The 25,819-nt window shown below is 36.5% G+C and overlaps 1 protein-coding gene across 1 annotated transcript in view; it reads right to left on the reverse strand.

Annotated features, from left to right (window-relative positions):
- Positions 1–3,792: 3,792 nt before the first annotated feature.
- Axdnd1 (axonemal dynein light chain domain containing 1) overlaps positions 3,793–25,819 on the reverse strand; it is an 84,171-nt gene continuing 62,144 nt past the window's right edge. Inside the window, exons 19-25 of the mRNA XM_046430062.2 lie at positions 24,118–24,317; positions 22,781–22,877; positions 14,264–14,374; positions 10,902–11,030; positions 9,248–9,352; positions 5,465–5,547; positions 3,793–4,594 (exon numbers count right to left, since the gene is read on the reverse strand). Of these exons, the coding sequence (XP_046286018.1) occupies positions 4,363–4,594; positions 5,465–5,547; positions 9,248–9,352; positions 10,902–11,030; positions 14,264–14,374; positions 22,781–22,877; positions 24,118–24,317 (957 nt within the window). The 3' untranslated portion in view covers positions 3,793–4,362. The remainder of the gene's footprint in view (positions 4,595–5,464; positions 5,548–9,247; positions 9,353–10,901; positions 11,031–14,263; positions 14,375–22,780; positions 22,878–24,117; positions 24,318–25,819) is intronic.

The raw sequence follows: 25,819 nt of genomic DNA on the forward strand, positions 1-25,819 counted from the left end.
CAATCCCAAAAAACCAAAGGTCAAATGTTCTCTCTGATATGCAAATGCTAATACACAATAAGGGGGCCCAAAGGGAAGTAGAGAAGTTCATTGGTTTAGACAAAGGGGAATGAAGCGAAGGAAGGGGGGATAGGAAGATGAAAGAAATAGAATGAATCAGACATTACTTCCCTATGTTCATATATGAATATATGACCAGTGTAACTCCACATCATGTACAATTACAAGAATCAGAAGTTATATTCCATGTGTGTACAAAATACCAAAATACACTCTACTGTCATATGTATCTAAAAATAACAAATTAAAGAAAAAAAGAAACTGGTACTTTCACATACCTCTCAGAAAATTAATTGAAGAGGCTAGCACACTTTTGCAGGAAGTGTTTTTAATCTGGGAAGTAAGCTAATGCACTGATCTCCACAGCCACTGCTGTGCTTTTAAAGAGAAAATGCTCTTCTGTTTTATACTGTGATTTTTCTAGTAGCTGTTGCAAAGGGAGTCCTCCAACTGAGCCACGTGTCAGCTCTTTAGCTCAGTACTATCTGGGTGTGTCAGTGATGTAGCCACTGTGAACCCCACCCAGCATACTTTGGATGCTACTTGGATTTATCTTGTTAATGGATTTAGTCCAGATTCTGGCTTTACCATCAGGATTACTTTCTTTGCGTTGTACCTCTACTCTATAAAGAAAAAAACAATTAGAATATCATAGTAATAATACTTATACTTACGATGGCTTTTAGCTTTAATAGCAGTTTAAAAATTCCATTCTGCCGGAGTAACTTTCATACTACGGACAAGTTGTGTGCCAAAAGTTTGACTCCACATTAGTGACTGAGATTTTGAACACATTTCCCAAAGTTTAAGTGTGATCAGTTAAATTGCTTGCACTCTAGGTCCTGGGGCAGGGGACTATGTGACTGAGAAGCAAAGAAGAGAAAGAATATTTCCTCCATCCTCTTGTACATATCTCAATTTTAATGGGAAAAAAATTCAAATAGAGTTAATCTTCAGGATCTTCCCTTTCCATTCAGCACACCTCTGCTGTTTCCCACCCTCTTTCTCCAGACTTGTGAGCACAGACAGGGATGAGCACAAGAGGCCTCTAGGCATCAAGCCTGCTCTCCCTGGCATGACATGAAAAGTGGGTCCATGATTCCCCACTTCCCAATGTGAATCCTACAGACTGGCTGCTGCTACCTCCAATGCACCTCTGGTCACTTTAGTTTACCATGTGCACTGCTTTTAGTGTCTTCCCCACATGTAATCACAGGCCCACACTGGAATCCAGGATAAACCATATTCATCTTTGTAAACTCCCCTTTCTTCACTCACAACTTACTCTACAGTGATTTGCTAATCATAAACATACAAAAAAATATATTCCCCTACTCTATCCAGGTCTTTTCTTTACTCAACAAATCACATGCTCTTTTCTTTACCATAATAGAATGTTCCTTCCTTTACTGCACAACTTTCAGGAAAAAAGTGATTTCACTTGCACTAACTCACACAAATATAGCAGTATCAGACTGCTCCAGAGGTGTTTGAATTCTTTAAAGGGCTACTTGCTAATTTTAAGAAATGTTAGACTTGGGGATTTTTGGGGAGAAACAGTTCAGGTCAACTGCCTGAATGGATATCGGCTTGCTTAGGAGTCAGCTATCCTAAGCTTTGCAAAGCTTCTCATCTTTCCCTTTTGATCCCCCTGGCAATGACTTTGATAGTAGAAGGGGTAAGGGTGACAATTTTTTTTGTGTGTAGGTTACTGTTTGCAGATTGGAGATAACTGCATATACTTAACCTCTACTTAAATCACTAAAACTTCTCAATTCTGGGTTTAATTTGGTTTAGATATAAGGTGTTCCCCAAAAGCTCATGTGTGAGACAATGCAAGAATGTTCAGGGATGTAGCTTAGTGGCAGAGGGCTTGCCTAGCAAGTGTGAGGTACTGGGTTTGATCCTTAGCACCCCATAAAAATAAACAAATAAAATAAATGCATGCTGTCCATCGACAACTACAAAATTTTTTAAAAAAGAATGTTCAGAGGTGAAATTATTAGATCATGAGAGTAAATATTATAAGTGGATTAATTCACTTTTATGAACTAACTGGGGTTAATTGTAGGAAGGTAGGGTGTGGTTGAAGAAAATAGGTCACTGGGGACATGATTGGGTTTTATATGTTATCCCTGATGAATGGAGCTCTCTGCTTCCTGATTGCCATGCCTGAACTACTTCCTTCTGCCATGCCTGTCACCAAGATATTCTGCCTCACTTCAGGCCCAGAGCAATGGCATTAGCTGACCACGGACTAAAGCTCTGAAACTGTGAGCCAAAATAATTCCTCTAAATCATTCTTGTCAAGTCTTTTGGTCACATTGAGTAAAGCTGACTAAAACACATTAACCCTCAAGATATTTGTGAAAATGGGCAAAACCCAAGTCCTTCATTCCATATTAAGGTAACCTCTCCAATTTAACTTGAAAATGTTTTGTATGGTTTGCATGCTTATATTTTTAAATCTGGAAAAGGTCTAGTTTTAAAATTATTGGGATTAAAGCTTCATCCAGAATTTGAGAGGATGAAACTTTAAATTCATGAAAATTATCTCACATATATTCAAAACCTAAAACTAAAGGATTGTCACACTTAGAATAAATAACATTTTGATCAGTTCAGAGTTGAAAGGAGAAGAGAAAATGAGTTGAAACTCTTTCTTCAAACACTGTTAGTGAATCTGTGCCCAGGGCTGGGAATGGTGAGGGTTGGCTAACTTCATTGCTTTTGCAGGGGGTGAGGCAGGGGTGACAGCAGAGAACAGGAGTAGATACTTTCCCAGTACCATCTCTTATACCAGGAGTTGTCCTGGAAATGGAACACAGGGTGGAGATAAAAGCAAAAATGAAACAGTCTCCAGCAGTGAAGACTCTGAGAATTTCTTGTGGGCAGATTACTGTTCCACATAGAGATAAGAAATGAAAAGTCAAATTCCTCTTCCTGAAGAATTAAATTTTTGAATAATAGAAAATCCAACATAAAGACAAAATTCTCCATAAATCTCTATCATCCAGACACAATGTCTATCAGTATTTGGTCATATTTATTTCTGGTCTTCTAACCTTAAAAAAAGTCATATCCTATTTCTTGCATTTCATATTTAACATAAAAATTTCCCTTGTTACTGAACCCTCCTTTAAATACTATTTTAATAGTTGCATATTCAAGTATATTGAGATAGCATGATTTATTTAAAATTTCTTCCATGAGTGAAAAGGTGGATTGTTTCTATTTTTCCTATTATATACGTTAATATACCAAACACCTCTGCACATTAAACTTTTTGCTATATTGAAGATTTTTTGGTTGCGGTGGGGGGAAGCCCTGGAACTGTTCCTGCTAGGTAAACACACTACCAGCCCCCAGGATCAGGATGATGATGATGATGATGATGGTGATAATGATGATAATGATGATTGAGATGAGGTCTTACTATGTTTCCCAGGTTGATCTCAAACTCAGGGGCTCAAAGGATCCTCACCTCAGCCTCCCAAAAGTGGGACTATAGGCACATGTCACCACAGCAGCTATTTCTTTAGGCCAGATTTTCAAGAGTGACATTGTAAGTAGAATATATGCATGTTTTAAGGAATACCCATACCTACTCTCAAATTATATTTATTTTTATTTTTTTGGCAGGCCTTGTGCATACTAGGCAAGCACTCTTCCATTGAGCTACATCCCTAGTCTCAAATTATATTCTAAAAAATTGACCAAATTATGCTAAGTACATACATGAATATAACACAGTGAATTTCATTTTTATGTATACCTATAAAGCACCACTTTAAACAATCAATAGGTAAATAGAAAAAAGACCAGTGGAATAGAGGACAGGGAACAAGTGGAGGGATAAAGAATAGAGAGGACTGAAATAGAGCAAATTATATTCCAGGAATGTATGATTATATCAAAATGTACCCCACTATTATGTACATATAATATTTAAAACACTAATAAGAACATTATAAAACAATTATGCTGTTACTTATGATAAACAGTTTTATTTCACTTAAAGAAACTTTTGCCAGTTTTTTAAGTAAATGTTGTATTTCATGTTTATTTGTCCACTACCTCTAGTTACTTGGTTTCCTTTACGTGAGTTGTCCAATAAGCTAGTGAAATATATGTGTAAGCCTATCAGAAGCATAGATTAGCGGATCAGCACTAAAGATATGCTACTCTTTTAAAATATTTGTGGCACAATCTTGTTTTCTTTCATAAATACAATCTAAATAAAGCAAAACGAGAAAGCAAATCTCACCTTTCTTTAGAGGTTTTGAGTAAATTTCTATTGGCCTAAATTTCTTCTTCCTCCTCCTCACCCTCCTGCTTTTGTTTTTCCACCACTTTAACTTTCTCTTCTTTTCCTCTTTCATATTTTTCTTGTTTGTCTTCTGATTCCTTTCTAATCTTGATAATTTCTTCTAGTTCCCCTTCCAGATCTTTATTTTTTATGAGGGTGTAATGAAGCTTCTCATATACTTCATCAAATTTCTCTTCTGCCTGTCTGGCTCTGCTTTCAACCTCTCTGTTGGACAATGTCCAAAGAAACACAACAAAATGAAAAGTGTTGAAAAGGGATAAAAACTGATCATGTGAAAAGGGCAGTGGGGTTAGATGAACATGTCCCAAGGGTGTAAATACAGGAAGCAGGAACATCAATGATTAACCAAGAATTCAGGGCCTTGGAGCTACTATGGCCTAATGTTAGAGTTGAATCATGCTGTGATTTAAGAATATAACATACTTATTATTCTTTAGCAAAATCTGACTTTTAGGTATTTGAAATTATCTATCAATAGTCAGGAATGAAACTTTAAATTCATGAAAATTATCTCACTTTCAGTAATTAACTTGGACTTCACATAATTGATGTGATCCAACAAATTAGTATAACAGCATCCCTTCTTTTCTTGCACCTCTAAAACCAGATTTTATAACTACAACAACAAAAACCAGTTTGAGATGTGCCTCTTATTAGGGCACATGTTATATATCTATATGGCCTGCTCTTCTGTTGGCATCCTTGGACATCTTAACTACATTACCCTTCCTACTCTTTAGGCTATGTAACATTCTCTCTTAAGTACAATAATTTCTCCCAGTTCTGTTTATTTCCTTAAGTCATCTGTTAGAAACATACTGACCCTCCTAACTCCCTACACACAGATGCACATGTGAGCACATACATACACTTTGACTCCTCCTACCTGCACTGTGGGTGAGGCTAAATGTTCCTTCCAGAGCACTACAGTTTATTGCCTCTAGCAGAAGATTTGGAGATACTCACCACACTAGTAAGAATACAGTAGGCAAGACAGCTAAAGGTAAGCCAAGAAATGTAGATTTTTCAGATAACCCCCTGGTGAGTAGCTTTCATTTTCTGCCTTATACTTACTTTAATTTCTCCTGCATATGTTCAATTACAGCCAATACTTCAACATGCTTTTGAGCCAATGTACCTTGCTCAGCTTCTTCTTTCTGACAAAGAAAATACATGATATGAAGGAAATGAAAGTCCCTAAAGTTAATACTCTACTTCTTTAGGTATCTGAAATCAAGCCTTCCAGAATGTTCTTTTTCTACTCCTCATATTTGTCCAGTAGATTATTACACATGTTATTAACACTAAAAAATAACAAGGATACCTGTGACCAAACAGACAGCAGCTTCCAAATTATTCATACTACAGTGGGCATAAATTTCACTATGAGTTACAAGAGGCAGGAAACACAATAAGAACAAAAAGAGAGGAACAAGGATTTAAAAAATAAGAAGGGCAAACATGTTTTTGTAATAGATCAAATTAAAGATCAAGGAAATTAACTATATCTTATTATTAATAATTTACTTCATGAGGTACATAATGTTGCAAAATCCAATAAGATTTTTAAAAAATTTCAGTTATAGAGGGACACAATACCTTTATTATTTTTACGTGGTGCTGAGGATCAAACCCAGTGCTTCACACATGCAAGCTGTGAACTCTACCACTTAAAGCTACAACCCCAGCCCCCCAAAAACATCTTTTTAAATTCCTACTAGAGAACATCATAAAAATCACTTAAAGGTATAAAATTTTTGTCAGGAAAAGGAAAAAAATAACCTCTATATTTTGAATCTAGATATATTCTTGAAAACAAAGTAACAGGAATGTGAAAGAGGAAATTAGAGGCAAAAAATATAAGCATATTTACAAATGAATATTCTATTTCCCCAGAAGTATGAGCTTTTAAAAATCTACCTGCTTTTTTTTTTTTTCCAATCAGAGGGAAATAAAAGGAAAACCCCACATAACAGCTGAAATGGGAGTTTTAAGTGTGTAGCCAGACGGCCACAAAATAGGGTCCTATGGGACCAAGCAAAGCCCTGTTGGGGCCTCATCCTCACGTGTGTGACTATGCTGCTTCACTACCTTTCACTAAAACCTGAGAAATAAAATTATATGAATTGTTTTCAGTTGTAGTCTAATATTGTACTCTCTTCTTATGTTTTCCATTCCCAGTTTTCTAAGGAATCTCCATACTGCCTTCCGGAGTGGTTGCACCAATTTGCAGCCCCATCAGCAATGTATGAGTGAACCTTATCCCCACATCCTTGCCAACATTTACTGTTGCTTATATTCTTGAAAATTGCCATTATGACTGGAGTGAGATGGACTCTCAGTGTAGCTTGCATTTCTCTAATTGCTAGAGATGTTGGACATTTTTTCATATATTTGTTGACACTTCTGTGAAGTGTCTATTCAGTTCCCATGCCCATTTCTTGGATTATTTGGGGTTTGGTGTTAAGTTTTTTGAGTTCTTTGTATATTCTGGAAATTAATGGTCTATCTGAGGTGCAAGTGGTAAAGATTTCCTCCCATTCTGTAGGCTCTCTCTTCACACTCTTGATTGTTTCCTTGGCTGTGAAGAAGCTTTTTAGTTTGATACCATCCCCTTTATTGGTTCCTGATTTTACTTCTTGTGCTTTAGGAGTCTAGGTTGAGGAACTTGGTTCCGAACCTGACACGATGGAGATTTGGGCCTATATTTTCTTAATGTAGGCACAGAGTCTCTGGTCTGATGCTAGGTCCTTGATCCACTTTGAATTGAGTTTTTGTGCAGGGTGCGAGATAGGGATTCAATTTCATTCTACTACATATGGATTTCCAGTTTTCCCAGCACCATTTGTTGAAAAGGCTATCTTTTCTACAATGTATATTTATGGTGCCCTTGTCTAGCATGAGATAACTGTATTGATGTGGGCATGTCTCTGCATCTTCTATTCTGTTTCACTGGTCTTCATATCTGCTTTGGTGCCATTTTTGTACTATAGCTCTTTAATATAAGATCTGGCATTATAGTGCCTCCTGCTTCACTTTTCTTGCTAAGGATTGCTTTGGCTATTTTGAGCCTCATATTTTTCTCAATGAATTTCATGACTTTTTTTTCTATTCCTGTGAAAAATGTCATTGGAATTTTAATAGGAATTGCATTAAATCTGTATCATGCTTTTGGGAGTATGATCATTTTAACATATTAATTCTGCCTATTCAAAAACATGGGAAATCTTTCCATCTTCTAAGGTCATCTATAATTTCTTTCTTTAGTGTTCTGTAGTTTTTATTGTAGAGGTCTTTAACCTCTTTTGTAGATTGATTCCCAAGTATTTTTTGGTCTTCTAAATGTAGGGTCATGTTGCCAGCAAACAGCAATAGTTTGAGCTATTCTTTTCCTACTTATATCCCTTTAATTTCTTTCTTTTGCTTAATTGCTCTGGCTAGAGTTTCAAGGACTATGTTGAATGAAGTGGTGAAAGAGGGTGTCCCTGACTTGTTCTAGATTTTAGAGGGAATACTTTCAGTTTTTCTCCATTAATAATGACGTTAGCCTTGGGTTTAACTTTTACAATGTTGAGGTATATTCCTACTATCTCTAGTTTTCCTAGTGTTTTGAATATGAATGGATGCTATATTTTGTCAAATGCTTTTTTCTCCATCTGTTGAGGTAATCATGTGATTCTTTAAGTGTATTGAATTGCATTTATTGATTCACATATGTTGAACTAGTTTGCATCCCTGGAATGAAAAATAGCCACATCACATGCTGCTGGTTGAGGCTGATAAATGACAGCACAGTAGTTTTCCCTTATCATGGGGGATATACTTTCCAAGATTCCCAGATGATACTTGAAACTGCAGATATTATGTGCTATTCAGCTTTGTATCACTGTGACAAAATATCTGAGATACACAACTTTTAAAAGGAGGAAAGATTTATTTTGGTTTATGATTGCAGAAGTTTCAGTTCATGGTCATTCAGTCCTGCTGCCTTTGGTTAGGGTGAAGCAGAACATCATAGTTGGGGGCACATGGTGGAGTAAAGCTATTTACCTCATGATAGCCAAGAAGCAAAGAGAAAGAGGAAGATTCAATATCCCAACATCCCCTTCAAGGGCATGTCTGCAATGATTTAACTTCCTAACCATCAGGTCCTACACCTCCTAAAAAATCTCCCACCTCCTCAGAGTGCCATCAGACGGAGATCAGGTCTTCAACACATCTGAACCATAATAGTGCCTGTCCTGCTTCTGTGACAGTCAATCTAATAACTAGGGCATCTATTGAAGCAGGTGGCACATAAGTACAGACATGCAGAACAAAGGGGGTAACTGTCATCCTGGTCAGCACAGAGCAGGATGGTATGAAACTTCATCATATTACTCAGAATGATGTGTGGCTTAAAACTATGAATTGTTTATTTCTGGAATTTTCCAAGTAATATTTTCAGATGTGGTTGACCATGGTATAACTGAAACTGATGAAAGTGAAATTACTTTATTATTTTCCAAATAAATTACCCAGGAAGGGGCAGAAAAACAGGGGAAAACATGACAGAAAAAAAAATCTGCTAAATGAATATGTCTAAAAATTAATCAAATACTGACCAGGAGATTGACAAAATAAAAGAATGAAATTCTGATATTAAAATGAGGCTTAAAGATGAGAATGAGAAATTTCTGGAAAGTTAAGATAAAGAAATGAGAGTTTTTCAGGGATGATGCTAGAAGAAAAAGAAAATCTGTGTAATACCTTACTTAGGAGTCCTGATCCTCCTAGAGGACTAAAAGCTATGCAACATTCACATCATTTTCACACACTGTTAGTTTTAAGTGTCCTAGTTGGGTTTTAGATACATACCCAGGAAGCCAATACATATTCTACTGATAGAGGTTTGGAATAAACATTTTCATCTTCCTCAATATATCGAATGACTTCTTCCTTCTCTGTAGATGTTGAAGGGATCTGGATTACAGAAACACCAAGGACCTGTTAACCAGCAGGTGTATGACATGTGGCAAGTCAAGTTACCTGGAGCCAGGTCTGAAGCTTTAATTTTCCATTTTCTTAAACATTCAGCAAGCATTTTGAAAATGTCCACACAGCAAACACTGACAAATTGCTAGGGAAGAGGGGGTGGGGACAAGGGGAGATCCCAATGGGAAAAACAGAGGATTTCTTCCAGGCCTCAGGAACTCACAGTATAGCAGGAAGACAAATAATAAAACAAAGAAAACACAACACGATTACTGTTAGCATAAAAGTGTGTCCCAAAGGCTGTGTGCACCCAGGAAAAGGAGCTTGCACTCTGTCCAGAAACTCTGTCCAGAAGTGTTCACTGGGAAAATGACATTTGGAGGCTGAACAGATACTTATAAAACAGGAAAAGGCCTGAACTAAGTCCACAGGCAATGATAATATTAATAAAAATATAATAATTATTATATAATTATAAAATAATAATAATAATAATAGCTATTATTATTATGCTGTAAACAAAGGGAAAAGTACTAGCCTTCGATGTGCCAAGAACTTTACCAGAAATAACAGAAACTGCTGGTCAAAAGAGACTTAGGTACTATACAATATTTTTGTTCTGTCTTGTCCTTAGGTGAGTAAAAGGCCCAGGACAAGGTCTGGAGTCATGGCCACGTTAAAACTATATGCAGAGAATATTAGGGAAGTAAATCAAGGCACTGGAGACAGTGTTGGGCAGTTATGAGTTATGTAAGCTAAAGACAGTAGCAGTTAGTCTAGTATCCGCAAGCGCTCTTCTGCCAGGCTCATCTAGGTTTGAACGTTTGTTCTGCCACTAAAGCTATATGGTTTAGGGTAATACAGTCAACCTATCAGAGCTTTAATCTTCCTATCTATAAATGAGCATAATGTTATACCTTCATGTTGTTTTGTATAGGTAAGAATGTGCAGAGTTCATGATGGGAACTCAATAATTGGTAGTTACAATTGTGTTTTTATTATATTAATACAAATGCCCACGAAGGGATTTTATAACTACAAGTGCATCAGCTGGGGTAGAGACTAGGATGGGGAGGAGAAATATGGGGCTGGGACAGGAGAAAGGTAAAAGCAGATTGGGGTTGGAGCTGAATCAGTGGAGATATGGAATTTAAACTGCTATTTGAAAAATCTGGCAATGAAGGACAAAGAAACAGCACCAGGGTAAGAGGTTGTTCATGCAGTTAGTAGGACAGGGATGAAGCAGCTAATGGAGAAAGGCTGGATTTAGAAAGGAAAACAGAGTGACACAGGGTAATTGTGTCTGTGGGTGTGGCTAGATCTATGAGGAAAAAAAGGAAAAAGTCACTCCAGAGGGTCTACTTCTACTTTCCATGGGGCTTATGTCTGTTTCTTAAAAAGATGAAGGAAATAATCTTAACCTGTATGCTTACCAGACTGGTTTTGAACTTGGGGGTTCAAACAACTCTTCTGCCTCAGTCTCCCTAGCAGCTGAGACTACAGGTACCCACTACCACTCCCCAGCAAATAATCATACCTCTTCTGCTTTCTCTTCTTCCTCTTCCACTCTCTCCTGAGATTCCTTAGTCTCTTCACTTTCTTCTTCATCCTCTTTAGAAGGCTTATCTATATCTATTTCAGGTTCAATGAAGTCTTTGCTAACTTCCTGTGTGATGACACAATATTATAATCAAGGCTTACTGTCTGTCATTATTTATTCATACATCTTAATTGAGTGCTAATTCTGCAACTGGGTTATGAGCCCTTGGTAAGAACACAAAAGTTGGTAAGAAAGGTCTCTGCCTTAAAGAAGCTTACAATTTTGTGGACAACAAATCCTACAGATATCCATAGTCATGCAGTAGGGAGCACCTAATGCAGACCAAGTGAAAGAGAAGGTTGATCAAGCAGGTTTCCTGGAGATGTCTGAGTTTTTTCTTGTAGCCTAAGAAAAGGAAGGAAGAAAGCACAAAGAGGTTCTGGGCAGAGGATTTTGTATGTAAATAACTGGTTTGAAAATAAAAGTAGTTCAATTGAATAGAATATTTGAGGTAAGTAAGAAGACAAGAGCAATCATAGAGGACAGGCTAGACGGTCATGCCATGGAAACTGGATTTTACCCTGAAAGTAATGAGGCAGGAAAAAGGAAAGAAAGAAAAAAGGAAAAGAGGAAGAGAATGAAAGAGAAGGGAGAAGAAAAAGACAGAAAGCAGGAATGAACAACAGAGGTTGCAGGGATGAAGAGGAAGAGCACTCAAGATGTTTTAGAGGTAACTCTTGTGATTGACAAGATGGACATAGGATGGGGGGCTGGAGTTGTGCCTCAGAGGTAGAGCGCTCACCTTGCATGTGCTAGGTCCTGGGTTGGATCCTCAGCACCATATAAAATTAAATAAATAAAATAAAGGTACTGTGTCCAACTGTGGGAGGCCACTCTGAATGATTCGTGTTCTCCCCGCCCCCGGAGAGGCTTTGACCATCACCACATCTCGCAGTGACCTGGACATTGCCCAGGTTCTGGAAGTTGAGGACACATCTTCACAGGTAGGTGTGTAGCCCTGCAGCCCCTTGGGTCGAATTACACTCGCCTGTCCTTTGTAACCTTGCCCCTCCTGACCTTTTTTGGATGGAACTTTCTAAGAACAAGGGTCCCCCCAATAAAAGCCCATTTCCAGACATGCTTGCTCTCTCTCGCCAGCCTCTTGTGACTTTTCCTGGCTCTCCCATTTGGGGAGCTTGAGGCTGAGAGCGGAGGAGCCATCTTGAAGCTTGTTTAAAGGTAAAGTGTGTGTCTGTGTTTTATTTGGTGTCCCTGGAAATTCACAGGAGTGACCTGAAGATCAGCTGCCCTCACAGGTCAGGGGCAGCATCCAACTACAACTAAAAAATATTTTTTAAAAAAAGATGGACATTGGATGATTAGGGAAAAGGTGCATCTTGAATGACACATGGTTTATAATTTAGGCCACTAGATAGATGATGATGCCATTCAGACATAATGAACAAAGATGGATAAACAGGTTTGGAGAGGGATGAGTTCAGGTTAGGCTATATGAGTCTGAGGTATTGCTGAAATATCTGAGTTTATATATCCAGTAAATACCTGAAAATATGGAGGGATTTGAGCTAAAGATAGAGATTTGACAGTTATATGACTTAGTTAAAGCCAAGAAAGTAAATCATATTCCAAAGTCAAACTTGCAAAGTGGTGCAAGGATAAGGGTTTAGGACAGTAAGACAGTAAGTTAGTCATAAAAAGAGGTTGGGCAAAATAAAGAACTCACCTCAAAGGCATAAAAATAGACATCCTATATCCCATGTTCTTGGTTAAAACAATCCAACATGATAAACATGTGTTCTAAGTTAATATATAAATTTAATATTCTCAGTTTTTAAAAAATCATATTTTTCTAGAGCTCAATGATAAAATTATACAGAAGAATAAATAAGCAAGAACAGCCAAAAAAAAAAATACCTGGGAAAAAAGATCAATGAGAATGATTGGCCCTACTAGATATGAAAATATATCAGAAAGCCTCAAAAATTAAAATGTTGTGGTAATGATCCATAAATAGAAAAAAGCAATGGGTAAGGATAGAAAATCCAGAAACAGACTTAAGTGAATGTGGTTGTTTTCAAATGCTGGGAATACTGTAATGTGAAAGGCAAAGCCACCTTATTTACATTAACCCAAAAGACTGAATTAGGACCTGTGGGTAGAAAAAGATAAAGTAGGCATATTATATTTAGTTTAATAGAAAGAATAATGTTCTAACAGTGTTCGCCAAAAGCAAATGGGATTAGAGATACTTTGACAAGGCAATAAGAAATCACTGATGACCTTCGAGTAGTTTTAGAATTTTAATTAAAGTGACTGTGATGGGATTCTAAAAAATGGGAAAAATGAACCGTGTTTATAGGTTGTTTTTAGATAGATAAAATGGAACCATTAGAGAGAAAGATACTAAAGATAGATAGAAAAGAGAGAAGACTTTGGACATGAGATTAAATGTCCAAAGGAAAAGTAACCAGGTGTAAAGACTAAGGCTGGAGGGGCTGGGGATGTGGCTCAAGCGGTAGCACGCTTGCCTGGCATGCATGCGGCCCGGGTTCGATCCTCAGCACCACATACAAACAAGGATGTTGTGTCCGCTGAAAACTAAAAAAATAAATAAATATTAAAATTCTCTCTCTCTCTCTCTCTCTAAAAAAAAAAAAAAAAAAAAAGACTAAGGCTGGAGAGATAGAAGGGTGAATACACAAGCAGGCATCTGAGGAAGTAGCAGGGAGCTTGTACTTGGAAGCCATTCTTCCCTTATGAAGTAGGATTAAAAAATTACCTGCCATTTGTCTAATCCAATGGACTTCTATTCTTCCCCTCCCCACCTTCCCTTGTTGTGGGTTAACATCCACATACCAGCAAAAGGGGAATGAAGGGAAGGGGAGGGGAGGGGAAAAGAAGGACAATAGAATTAATTGGACATAACTTTCTTAACCTTGAATATAAACACACGACCAATGTTAAAACTCCACATCATGTACAACCACAAGAATGGAATCCTAATTAGAATAAGTTATTCTCCATGTATGTACAACATGTCAAAATATACTCTGTGTCATGTATACCTAAAAAGAACAAATTTTTAAAAAACCACCTGCCAACAAAGTGAGGCAAGATGTTTGGGTAGGTGATTTTCTTCCTTAAAAGGGAGAAAAGTTGCCAATGCTCTTGATCAAATTCTCTTCTGATAGAGTAAATAATGAGGATTTGCAATACTCAGTGGAAAAAGTTGCTTGAAATTCACCTAATGAAATACAAGAAGGACCTGAATAATGACCCAAATAATGACAGATCCCAGGCATCAAAGAAATGAAATAATGCTAACATGTGACAAATACCTCTTCTTCAAGTAGTTTCTCTTTTTCTTCAGATGTCAATAACTTCACTTTTCTGCCTTTGATCTGAGAAAGGAGGTGAGTACATGTGTTGATCCACTCATAACATTCATTCTGAGAAGAGATACAAGAAAATTTCTATGTCGGAAAATATCAGATTAAACCAACTCAGTCATTCACTCCTACTGAGGAACAACTGAGTACAATTCTTCTAAATATAACTCCCTTCAATTAAATTTGTATTAGTACAAAGACTGGTTCAGAAGCGATTTACTGTGAACATGGAATATCTCTCTTATTTGACCAAGTTTGAGATCAGGTTTATAACAAGATAAGGTATGATGATGTGCCATAAAACCAGATGCAGAAGAATTATTGGGTCTACTAACACTCTAAATGGTCTGTCCTGATAAACTGTATGTGAGTGACCAGTTCAACAATGATTGCATGACAATAACATGCACTTACATAATATATAATTATATGACAAACTCTAAGAAATGTAAATATATTAACGAATTTGACCCTCAATATGAGGTACAAACTATTTTTATCCTCATTTTTTAAAGATGAGGAATATAACAGTTAAACATCTTGTTAAATATCCTGGATATATATAAAGCATAATTAGATTCTAATCTAGGTTGTGTTTTTTTAAATTTTTTTTTTGTAAATGAACACACAGTATATTTATTTTTATTAGTACTGAGAATTGAACCCAGTGCCTCACATGCTAGGCAAGTGCTTTACCACTGAGCCCCAGCCCCAGCCCTTGTCTGTGTTTTAACCAATATAAAAATATTACTCACAGTTAGGCACAGTGGCCCCTGCCTGTAATCTCAGCTTCTTGGAAGACTAAGGCAGAAAGACCACAAACTGGAGGCCAGATTGGCCAGATTGAGACAAGACTCTGTCTCAAAAAATATAAAAGGCTGGGGATGTAGCTCAGTGATTAAGCATCCCAGGATCAATCCCTAGTACCAAAAAAAAGGGGGGGGGGCTCAAAAATCAAAATGTCATGGTAATGGCCCATTTAGAAAAATTAATCGTTAAGAATAGCTTTCCTCTGCCACACCTTTCTGCCATGATGTTCTGCCTTATCTCAAAGCAATGAAACTGGCCAACTATGGATGAACCTCTAAAATCATGAGCCCAAAATAAACTTTCCCTCCTCTAAGTTGTTCTTGTTGGACATTTTGGTCATAGTGACATAAACTTAACACAGGACAGATGCTTACATTCTGAATTCAATGGTTTAGGATGATGTCTTATTGCATATCACCAAAAGAACTGGACAAGGCAGATGATAAGTATTGGGTTTTACTCCTAACTTTACCTAATTAATTGTGAGTTCTCAAGTAGATGCTTCATAGTCCTCATCTATTTTTAAAAAATGAAGTTGGTGGTTTATTCTAGGTGACCCTTATACATTCATGAACTGGAAAATGTTTAACAACCATCTTGGGAGTAGGGAGCCCTGATTTGTAGCAAATGCTGATTTCCATGATATGAATGCTCCCACCATCATAATTTCCATGATATTCATCAATTCCAAATGTTGTCACTAGGTGTGAAGTTGGGAAGGAGTGTACAATCAGCTCTTTTTAAACCCATGTAAGCCTCCATTCCACCACTACCTTTAAGGATTCTTCCAGCTATAACATTTGATGAATATATTATTTACCTTCCTTCTTATACCTAGAACAAAAGCATTAGTTAATTTAATTGTATATTTTGGGCAGGGGCATGCTTAGAATTTAACCCAGGGCAGCTTTACAATTGAGCTACATTCCCTAACCCCTTTTTTATTTTTTATTTTGAGACAGGTTCTCACCAATTTGCTGAGGCTGGCCTTGAACTTGTGATCCTCCTGTCTCAGCCTCCCAAATTGCAGAGATTATAGGCATGCCACTATGCCCAGCTGTGTTTATTAATTCTTAAAAAAAAATGGTATTTTAAAATTTTTATTTCTTCAGAGTTAATTCACCATTCTCTTATTGAATGTACATACTATGAAGCAGATTCTAGTCATTCTCTTACAAACTTCTGAGACATTGAAAATATTTTTGTAAGATGACTTTTGATGGGGGAAAATCATTAGGAGTTTTTAATAAAAGTTTTACAGTGATCTGTAGAGTTAAGTTTTCCAGATTTAAGCAGGTTTTCCTTCAAAATCTTCAACATCACCCTTTATGAGGTATAGGGGAAGGTAGCTTGGATGCCTAATCAATAAACACAAATCTCTTTCCATGAATACTTTCCTATTTAATTCTAATAAAGTCTGATTCAGCACTGTGTTATTAAATGCTTTTGGTAAAAAGCCAAAGGACTAAAATTTACTTCCTGGGGTGAAGGAGGATTTAAGAAGCAAGATGTGATCTTAAATATTAAGCCCATTTTTGTTGATCAAAAAAAGGAGAAACAGAAGGCTGTAGGACATAGTCTTTTATGGGTACACGTAGGGAAAGCTAGAACTTTCTTGAATTTACCTGCTGGAACATCATGAGAAGCAGGTTTCTAGTACTACTCTTCAAAGTCATACTCCTTTTGGAGGACCAAATCCTGGAACTAGAAGTTTCTTGGGTGACATAAAGGAGGCAACTGCAGCCCAAGATGAATGGCCTTTATAGATTACAAAGGGCAGAGATGGGTAAGAATGGCATGGAGGAAATCATGATCTGAACAAACAGCAGGTGATCTGGAAGGATCTCTAAGATATCTTTCATTAGGCTAGGATGGGTAAAAAAGACTAGCACCTAAGAATGGGAGAGAAATACCTGCTAATACCAAGGAAATTGAGGACTTTTAGTTGGAGCTCTTAAAACTGACTTCTGGCTACCACAAACTCCAGGATTATAAGTGACTCTAATTGTAGGTACTGGAACATTAAAGATAGTTAACCTAAAGCACTCCTTTATTTATTGGCGGGGGTGGGGGCGTACTGGGGATTGAACTCGACCACTGAGCCAACATCCCCAGCACTATTTTATACTTTATTTAGAGACAGGGTCTCACTGAGTTGCTTAGCATCTCGCTTTTGCTGAGGCTGACTCTGAATTCACAATACTCCTGGTCTTAGCCTCCTGAGCAACTGGGATTACAAGTGCCCAGCAAATCTAAAGCACTTTAAATCATATCTATCTATCTAGGGACTCTTCCCATGTTTTTAGCTGTTACTCCAGGTTGTACAGTACCAGTGTACTTTTATTGAAGCCAATACTCCACTTTAATGCCTCCAAGCTTCAAATGAAACCTTAAGGACAAACAATTGTCATTACCAAGTGGAGTAGGTGATACTCAGAGACCAGCTCCTTTCAGAAAACAGGCACAAGGGCTGAGGCTTGTGGGGCACTGGGTTCGATCCTCAGTACCACATAAAAATAAATAAGGATATTGTGTCCATCTACAGCTAAAAAAAAAAAGAAAAAGAAAGAAAGAAAACAGACACAAAGGCAAGGATCCTGGGACTGAGCCCTCCAGGAAAATGGGCTCCTGAATTTAACTGGAGCTCTATTGTGGGAGGTCAAGACTGGATCAAGATATGCGAGGATCAGTTGGGAGGTAAATACGGTCATTAGTCACTAGACTGACTTAGTAATCTTGGAGAACTAGAGAATTACCCATTTCTTTTTGAAATTTTGTGTTTTATGTAGGCTGTTTTGCCCGAAAAGTGGAGTAAAACTCCAAAACTTTACTTAGAAGCCCTCCCACTTCAGAACTCTGTCCAGAATCACGTGAATCTCCTTTATTGGAAAGGAATTCTCAAAACATTAGATTTTGGAAAACTATCACTAGTTATCCTAATAATAGCCTTTAGTAGGTTTTCAAGATGATGGTCTAGAACATAGCTTCTTTTTTTTTTTTAGAGAGAGAGAGAGAGAATTTTTTAATATTTATTTATTTTTTTTTTAGTTTTTGGCGGACACAACATCTTTGTTTGTATGTGGTGCCGGGCCGCACGCATGCCAAGCGAGCGCACTACCGCTTGAGCCACATCCCCAGCCCTAGAACATAGCTTCTTAAAATGCTAGAAAAAACATCTTAAAATGCTAGAAGGTGATGCCCACAGCATCACTGTATACCCACATTAGACAAGGCTTCTCCAGAAGACCATCTTTTACTCTTCACCTCATGGGGTATAGATGGGGCCATCTGAGTCCCCAGAACCTGATGTCACAAAGATTCACATACCATAGAGGTCGTCTAGGAGATCATGGGATGACACTAATGAATTTGAAACTAAGATAACTTCAATAAAACTGGAACTAGGGCTGGGGAAGTGGCACAGTGATAGAGCACTTGCCTAGCAAGTGGGAGACACTAGGTTTGATCCCAGCACCACATAAAAATAAACATATAAAATAAAGGTATTGTGTCCATCTACAACTAAAAAAATAAAAAGTAAAAACTGGAACTAGCCACTCATTTTAGAGTGCTAAAGCACTCCAAGAGAAGTAGAGGTCTGCTTAGCCCCCTAAATAGTTTTATATATCCTGAAAGACCTCAGCTGCAGAATTAAATAAGGGGCACATATTGTTTTAGAGAAAGAAGGTCCAAGCATGAGATTAGTTAGAATCTTATTTCTGATATAAGAGTAGATTCTCATTCATCTGATAATATTCTAATTTATCGGAGATCATTTGTAAAGGGTTAGTGATAAAGAGCTTAACAGAGGACCTAAGTAGTACGGATGGGAAGTGTGGATCCTCAGAGAGATGATGAGGTCATGGGCCTTTGATCAGGGCCTGGGGTGGAATGGGCAATGAATGGCCCATAGTACAGTGCTTTCACAAGATCGAATACAGATGGTTTTACAGTATACAGGTCCCCAGGTCCCCTTAGGAATGGCCCCTCACTATAGTATCCCTCATATTGCTATTGCCTTAACTTTAATAGGGAAGTATACACCAAAGCATCCTGAAGATCTTATTCTAAAATTGCCTTTATCTGGAAACATGGTCTCACCACACAGAGTTCTACCTCCTTTTAAATAAGTAATAATTAAGTATGACATGGAGCTGACCGTGGATCTCCACCACTATTCATGGCACATCCATCCTGCCAAAATCGGGATTTCCATCATTTCTGAGGGTGGGTACTGGTAGGGCTGGTTGTAGCAAGCCTAAAAAGATCCAAGCACATTTTTAGATGTGCAATGAGGATGGCAAGCTCTAAGGGGCTACTCGGTTCAGAGGCACATCAGTCTGTTGTGAAGAACACCCTGAAGCTTCTCAGAACCAGAAATGAAACGGATATGTTTCATTCAACTCCCAGATAAGAAGTGAAACACACCTAGAGGAAAACACTTTCAAAGAGTTTCCCTCTCTGACATTACTCTAATTGTTCACACACAGCATTTTATTTTTTTAACTTTCTGCTAAATGAAATTTGCTATTTTAAATTTGGATTTAGCATCCATATTTATGAGGCTTATTTCCTCTATACTTATTGGGATTTTTTAAAAGAACTTTGCTAGCCATATGAAATAAACTGGGAAATCTTTTAGTCATTATCTATATTCCTAATTGTCTATATATCACAGGGATTACCCTTGCTCCTTCAAAGTCTAAAAACACTGTCTACAGAGTCCAGGTAATTTCTTTTATTTTTTTAAACTTAATGCATCAATTTCTTCTCTAAAAATTGGCCACTTTTCTCCTTCCAAAGTTAGTGCTATTTATTTTATATTCTCCTACAAAGTCTCCATCTCCTAGAGACTTAAAAGCTTGCTAGCAAGATATTGTACATAATGTAAGAGTGTGTGTGTGTGTGTGTGTGTGTGCGCGCGCGCAAAACACACACATATAAATTTTTTCGTACCAGGAATTGAACCCAGGGCACTTAACCACTGAGCCACATCCCAATCCTTTTTTATTTTGAGATAGGGTCTTACTAAGTTGCTTACAGCCTGACTAAATTGCTGAGGCTGGCTTTGAACTTGTGATCTTTATGCCTCAGCCTCCCAAGTCATTGAGATTGAGATATACATAATTTTTAATAATACACTGTTTAAAAACTGTGAACTTGGTCATACATAAAAAAAGCATAACACACATACATGCCATTTAATAAGAACATTCGTTTAAACAGCACAAGGTGAAGAACAGAAAATTACTTGCATTCTATATGCCAGTTATCGCATACCATATTATCCATTCGCTGTTTATGGATATTTGAACTGTTTCTACTACTTTGGAGATACTACTAAGGATATTCTCAAATATGTCTCCCAGTCTAGTGAATTTGTTGCAAAATCTTCTCAAGTTATTATAGATATACAAATAGAAATGTTACGTTCCTGGGTGTGGGAATCCAACTTTTAACAAGTAATGCCCACTGATTTCCAAATGGGACACATACATTTACATTCTTACAGTCAGTGTCCAGAGTACATGTTGTTTACCCCATTCTTAACACTTCTGCATTGTCAAATTTTGTATGTTTTACCAATTTGATAGGTAAGCAATTGATATTAATTTATATTTCCCTGATCACTTGTGAAATTGAGGCATCATTTCAAATGTTAGCCAATTGGATTTTCTCTTTTGTGAAGTACACGTTCAAATTTTGACAACTTTTTTCTATGGGGTTATTTTCATAATATTGATCACAGAAGGCCATTTCATATTCAGGATACTTGTCTTTTATCAGTTATAGGTGTTGCCAATGTATTCTTCCAATCTGTGGCTTGTTTCTGGTTTTGAGACATTTTTTAAAAGTTCTTAAATTTAAGATAATCAAATTATAATCTTTTCTTTTAGTGCTTTTTTATTTTGATAAAAATAAAATTTAAAATATTTTCTACCCCAAGATCTTAGAGATACTGTCTTTTAAAATCTTTAAAATTTGGGGGCCTCTTGGTGAATTCTATCAAACTTTCATGGCAGAAATAATATTCAATTCTAAACAAATTGTTCAATAAAATAGAAATGTAAGAGAAACTTCTCAACTCATTACCCTGAATAATAAGCCAGTATTACCCTGGTATCAGAACCAAATACATTACAAGACAATGTATGTAATCAACATCCCTGTGAACATCAATGTAAAAAATCTAAACAAAATTTTAATTAATTGAATTTGTGATACATAGAAGGATGATAATACCTCATGATCAAGTAGAGTTTATTCCAGTAATTAAAGGTCACTTTGACATTCAAGTTTTAAAAGTCAATCAATGTAATTCAACAGACTAAAAAGGCAACTCAAGGTCATCCCAAATTGATGTAGAGAAAGAACTTGATGAAATTCAATATCCTTTCCTGACTGAAAAAAATATTCAGTAAACATGGAATAAAAGGAACTTTCTCAATCTAATAAAGGGCATCTTACATATGATCAACAGATTTTTTAACAAAGATGCAAAGGCATCTTGATAGAGAAAAAAGGACAGTCTTTTCAACAAACGGTTCCCAAACAATTAGATATCCAAATGCTCCAAAAGAAACTTCGATCCATACCTGGAATCATATATGAAAATATTTCAACTCAAAATGAGTCACAGATCTGAGTATAAAGTCTAAAACTATAAAACTTCTAGGAAAAAAAATAGGAAGAAAATCTTTGGGATGTTATACAAAAATTTCCTTAAGTATAATACCAAAAGCTAGATCCATAGAAGAAAAAAAAATAGCTTGAACTTCATCAAAATTAAGAACTTCCCATCTTTCAGTCATTATTAAGAGAAAGAAATAAAAAAAATCACAGACTGGGAGAAAATATTATAAAATCATATATCTGGCAAAAAAAACCACTTGGTATTTATAATATATAAAGAACCCCTAAAACTCAATAATAATTAAACAAACAAGCCATTACTGGGCCAAAGATTTGAACATATATTTCATGACAGACAATATAAAGATGAAAAATAAGCAAAAGAAATGCCATTAAGGAAATGAAAATTAAAACCACAGTAACATATCACTACCCACCTATTAAAATGTCAAAAAAATTAAAAGACTGATAATTATAAGTGTCAGTAAGTATATAAAGCAACCGAGATGCTCATTCACTGCTGAATGCTTTAGCCACTCCAGAAAACACACACATTCCATTCTTAGATATTACCCAAGAGAAATGGGGATAAAAGTCTATTCAAAGACATGTACATAAATATGCACTGAAGCTTTGCTTTTAATAATAAAACATTAGAAACAATTCAAATGCCCACCAATAGATAATGGATAAATAAATTACGTATATCCCTATAATAAAATATATATGTGTGTATATGTATTTTATTATATGTTAACCAGCACTAAAAAGTATCAACTTTAGATAAAAGCAACATGTATAAATATCAAAATAAATGTTTAGTCAAAAAAGTCAGACCCAAAAAAATTATATTCTAAATGATTCCATTAACATAAATTCTAGAAAATGAAAAATAATCTTTGGTGTTAAAAAGTGGACCAGATATTGCCTGGAGATAGGATGAGGTTGAAAGGAGAGGCTACAAGGCACACACCCTTGAGTCGTTGGATATCTTCAAAACAAAGTGGAAGAAAGAAGTATTACCTTCATCCTATCCAGCTCCCGAAGCTCCTTAGCAGGATTACTTTGTGACTGTGCTGCTTGAGTCAGAGCCATTGCTGTTACCATCCCTTTACAACAACTGCAAGAAACCAAACCAAACCAAACAATAATAACCGCAAAACAAAGTACAGGGAAAAGGAAAAATCACACTCAGTTCTATGGTTTAGATGAGTATCCCCCCAAAGGCCCATGTGTTAACACTTGGTCTCCAAGGTGGTACTATTGGGAGGTGGTGGAACTTTCAGGAGGTGAGGCCTCAGGGGAGGTCCTTAGGTCACTGGTGATGTGCCCTTGGAGGGGATTGTGGGACCTCAGTCTCTTTCTTTTCCTCTTCCTCTTCTGCTGTTTGGCTCATGAAGTGAACAGTTTTGTTCTACCATGCTCTCTTACAATGATTGACATGCCATCTCACCACAGATCCAAAGTACTGGGGCCATGAACTGTAAATTTACCTTAGTCTCCTGAGTAGCTGGAATTACAGGTATGAGCCACCTCCAAAACTTTGAGCCAATATAAACCTTTTCTATTTATATGTTAATTATCTCAGGCATTTCATTATAGTAATGGGAAGTTAACAAATATTTTTAGCTTGAACTATTTGTTATTGGTTCCACTAAGTGTTTAAAATCCAGATACAGTGGGAATTAACCATAGTAATTCAGCTACAGGCTTACCATGGAGAACATTTTGTCCCTTCCTAAATTTTTCACCATTTTCCTCTTCCTCTCCTCTACTTCTTTCACCCTGGTCCACTGACAAACTTAAATTGAAGGAAAATTCTGACTAGACTGTAAGAGCTACTTCCCAAAGTTCAAAAAACCATAGTGACCATCTTCATTATAGTTAACAGATTATACCTCATCTTTATTTGATGTGATATAACAATATTTTTTTCATTTTAAGAGATATTTTGTGGCATTTAGTCAAACATTCAAAAGCATACATCCAATTTTGCAGGGAAATTACACAGAAATCACAAGCTTCTTTAAATGTCTCATGTGCAAAAATGCAAGGTGTATCTTACTTAGATAAGCAAGTTGGTCTTTTTATTTTAAACTAATTCTCACCCTCATACAAACACAGTTCTCATCGTTTCTATGCTAACATTGTTTCTAAAAGAATTCCAATAGGCTAGGAGAGAACACCAAAATCTCATATCTCAACTGGGCAGAGTGTCGAAGTCAGATGAGAAATTAAAATAGTATTTCTTTGAAGATTTTAAAATAACCCCTACTGCTGCTACTTTGCTGTCCTTCTCGTCTGCCTTCTTTATATTTAATTTTTAAATGAGCAGCAATACAATAACCAGACAGTTTTACCTGTTCAAATAGGTGGAGTACTGGGACAACTTTCTTGCCAGTGCAGTCGCATCTAGCTCTAACTGCATAACTCTTATATTACATTTCTCAGCACTTTCCTTCTCCAATTTTGGAAGAGTGTTTTGGTCAGTAAAGTCAGGAACCATTATAATCAGCATATTTACCATCCACTGGACCATAGAAATGTGCAACTCATCCATCTGTTAAAAATTATCATAACACAAATGACCCATTTTAAATAAAAACGGTAAAAATTAGACCACATTTAAAAACAGAAATGATCATACCTCTGTTCAAGTTTCAACAAACCCATGATTCTTAAAGAACTCAAATAATCACCACTTATCTAGTGTAACCCCCTTTTCTTCTGCACTGTCCTACATTAAACTAGTCTCTTATTCTTTTTGGCACCTTAAAGCTGCAGTTCCCAAGTTTCCTTCGGTGCGCAAAGACATTCCAGCGCTCCACAGAAAACTCGTGAGGATGCTGCGGGGTTTTTAATTGAGGGAGACAATGATATATGACATCTGCAGGTACAGAGTGAACTAAACATAGATCACAATGTCAACATCAAATGCACAGCCACTTTTAATGACATCATCTTTTCTTTTTACGCGTTTTTATTGGTGCATGGTAGTTGTATATGTTGATGGGATTTGTGGTTACATATTTGAACATGTACACGATATAACAATATAATTTGGCCAACATCACTCCCCAGCACCTCCCCCATTCCTCCCTGCCACTCAGGGAAGTGCGAATTTGTTGCTGAAGATGATACATAAATCATATTTTAAAAGTCTCAAAGCATATATTTAAAAATCTAGAAGTAGGGCTGGGGTTGTAGCTCAGTGGTGGAATGCTTGCCTAACACATGTAAGGCTAGTTCAATTCTCAGCACCACATAAAAAATAAGTAAATAAAATAAAGGTATTATGTCCATACAACTAAAATTTTTTAAAATATAGAAATAAAGTTCTAATCTGTAATAAAAACTTACAAATAAGGACTGGGATTGTGGCTCAGCGGTAGAGCACTCGCCTAGGACATGCGAGGCCCTGGGTTCCACCCTCAGCACTACATGAAACTAAATAAATAAAAATATTGTGTCCAACTACAACTAAAAAATAAATATTTTTTAAAAATCTTACAAATAAAATATTTTGATTAACTGGGATATAGAAATGCTACATTGTCTAGTGTTTGCAAAAGGAACTGTGACTTGATAGAAGGAAAATTTTACTAGTCAATTAAGAAGAAACCATTCTAGGGCTGGGGTTGTGGCTCAGGGGTAGAGTGCTCTAGGTCTAGCATGTGTGAGAGGCCTTGGGTTCAATCCTCAGCACCACGTAAAAATAAATAAAATAAATGTATTGTGTCCAACTATAATTAAAAAATAAATATTTTTTTAAAAAAGAAGAAATCATTGCATAATTAATAGAATTGAAAATCGAGTGTTAAATGATACAGTTTGTTTAGATTCATCTCTTTGTGAACTATCATTTCAACAATGACTCATTTAAAACAACTACTGAAGTAAACTGAACTTAGAAGCAGACCTTTAACTATCAATAAAATAGTAACCTTGTAATTATGTAAATTATGAAACCTATTCAATAACATCAGTTTGGTTTTTTTGTTTTGTTTTGTTTTGTTTTTGGTACTGGGGATTGAACCCAGGGGCACTCGACCATTAAGCCAT

Source organism: Marmota monax, unplaced genomic scaffold (genome assembly GCF_021218885.2).
Source record: "Marmota monax isolate L192 unplaced genomic scaffold, Marmota_monax_Labrador192_F-V1.1 WCK01_AAM20220418_F8-fsc00055, whole genome shotgun sequence".
NCBI lineage: Eukaryota > Metazoa > Chordata > Mammalia > Rodentia > Sciuridae > Marmota > Marmota monax.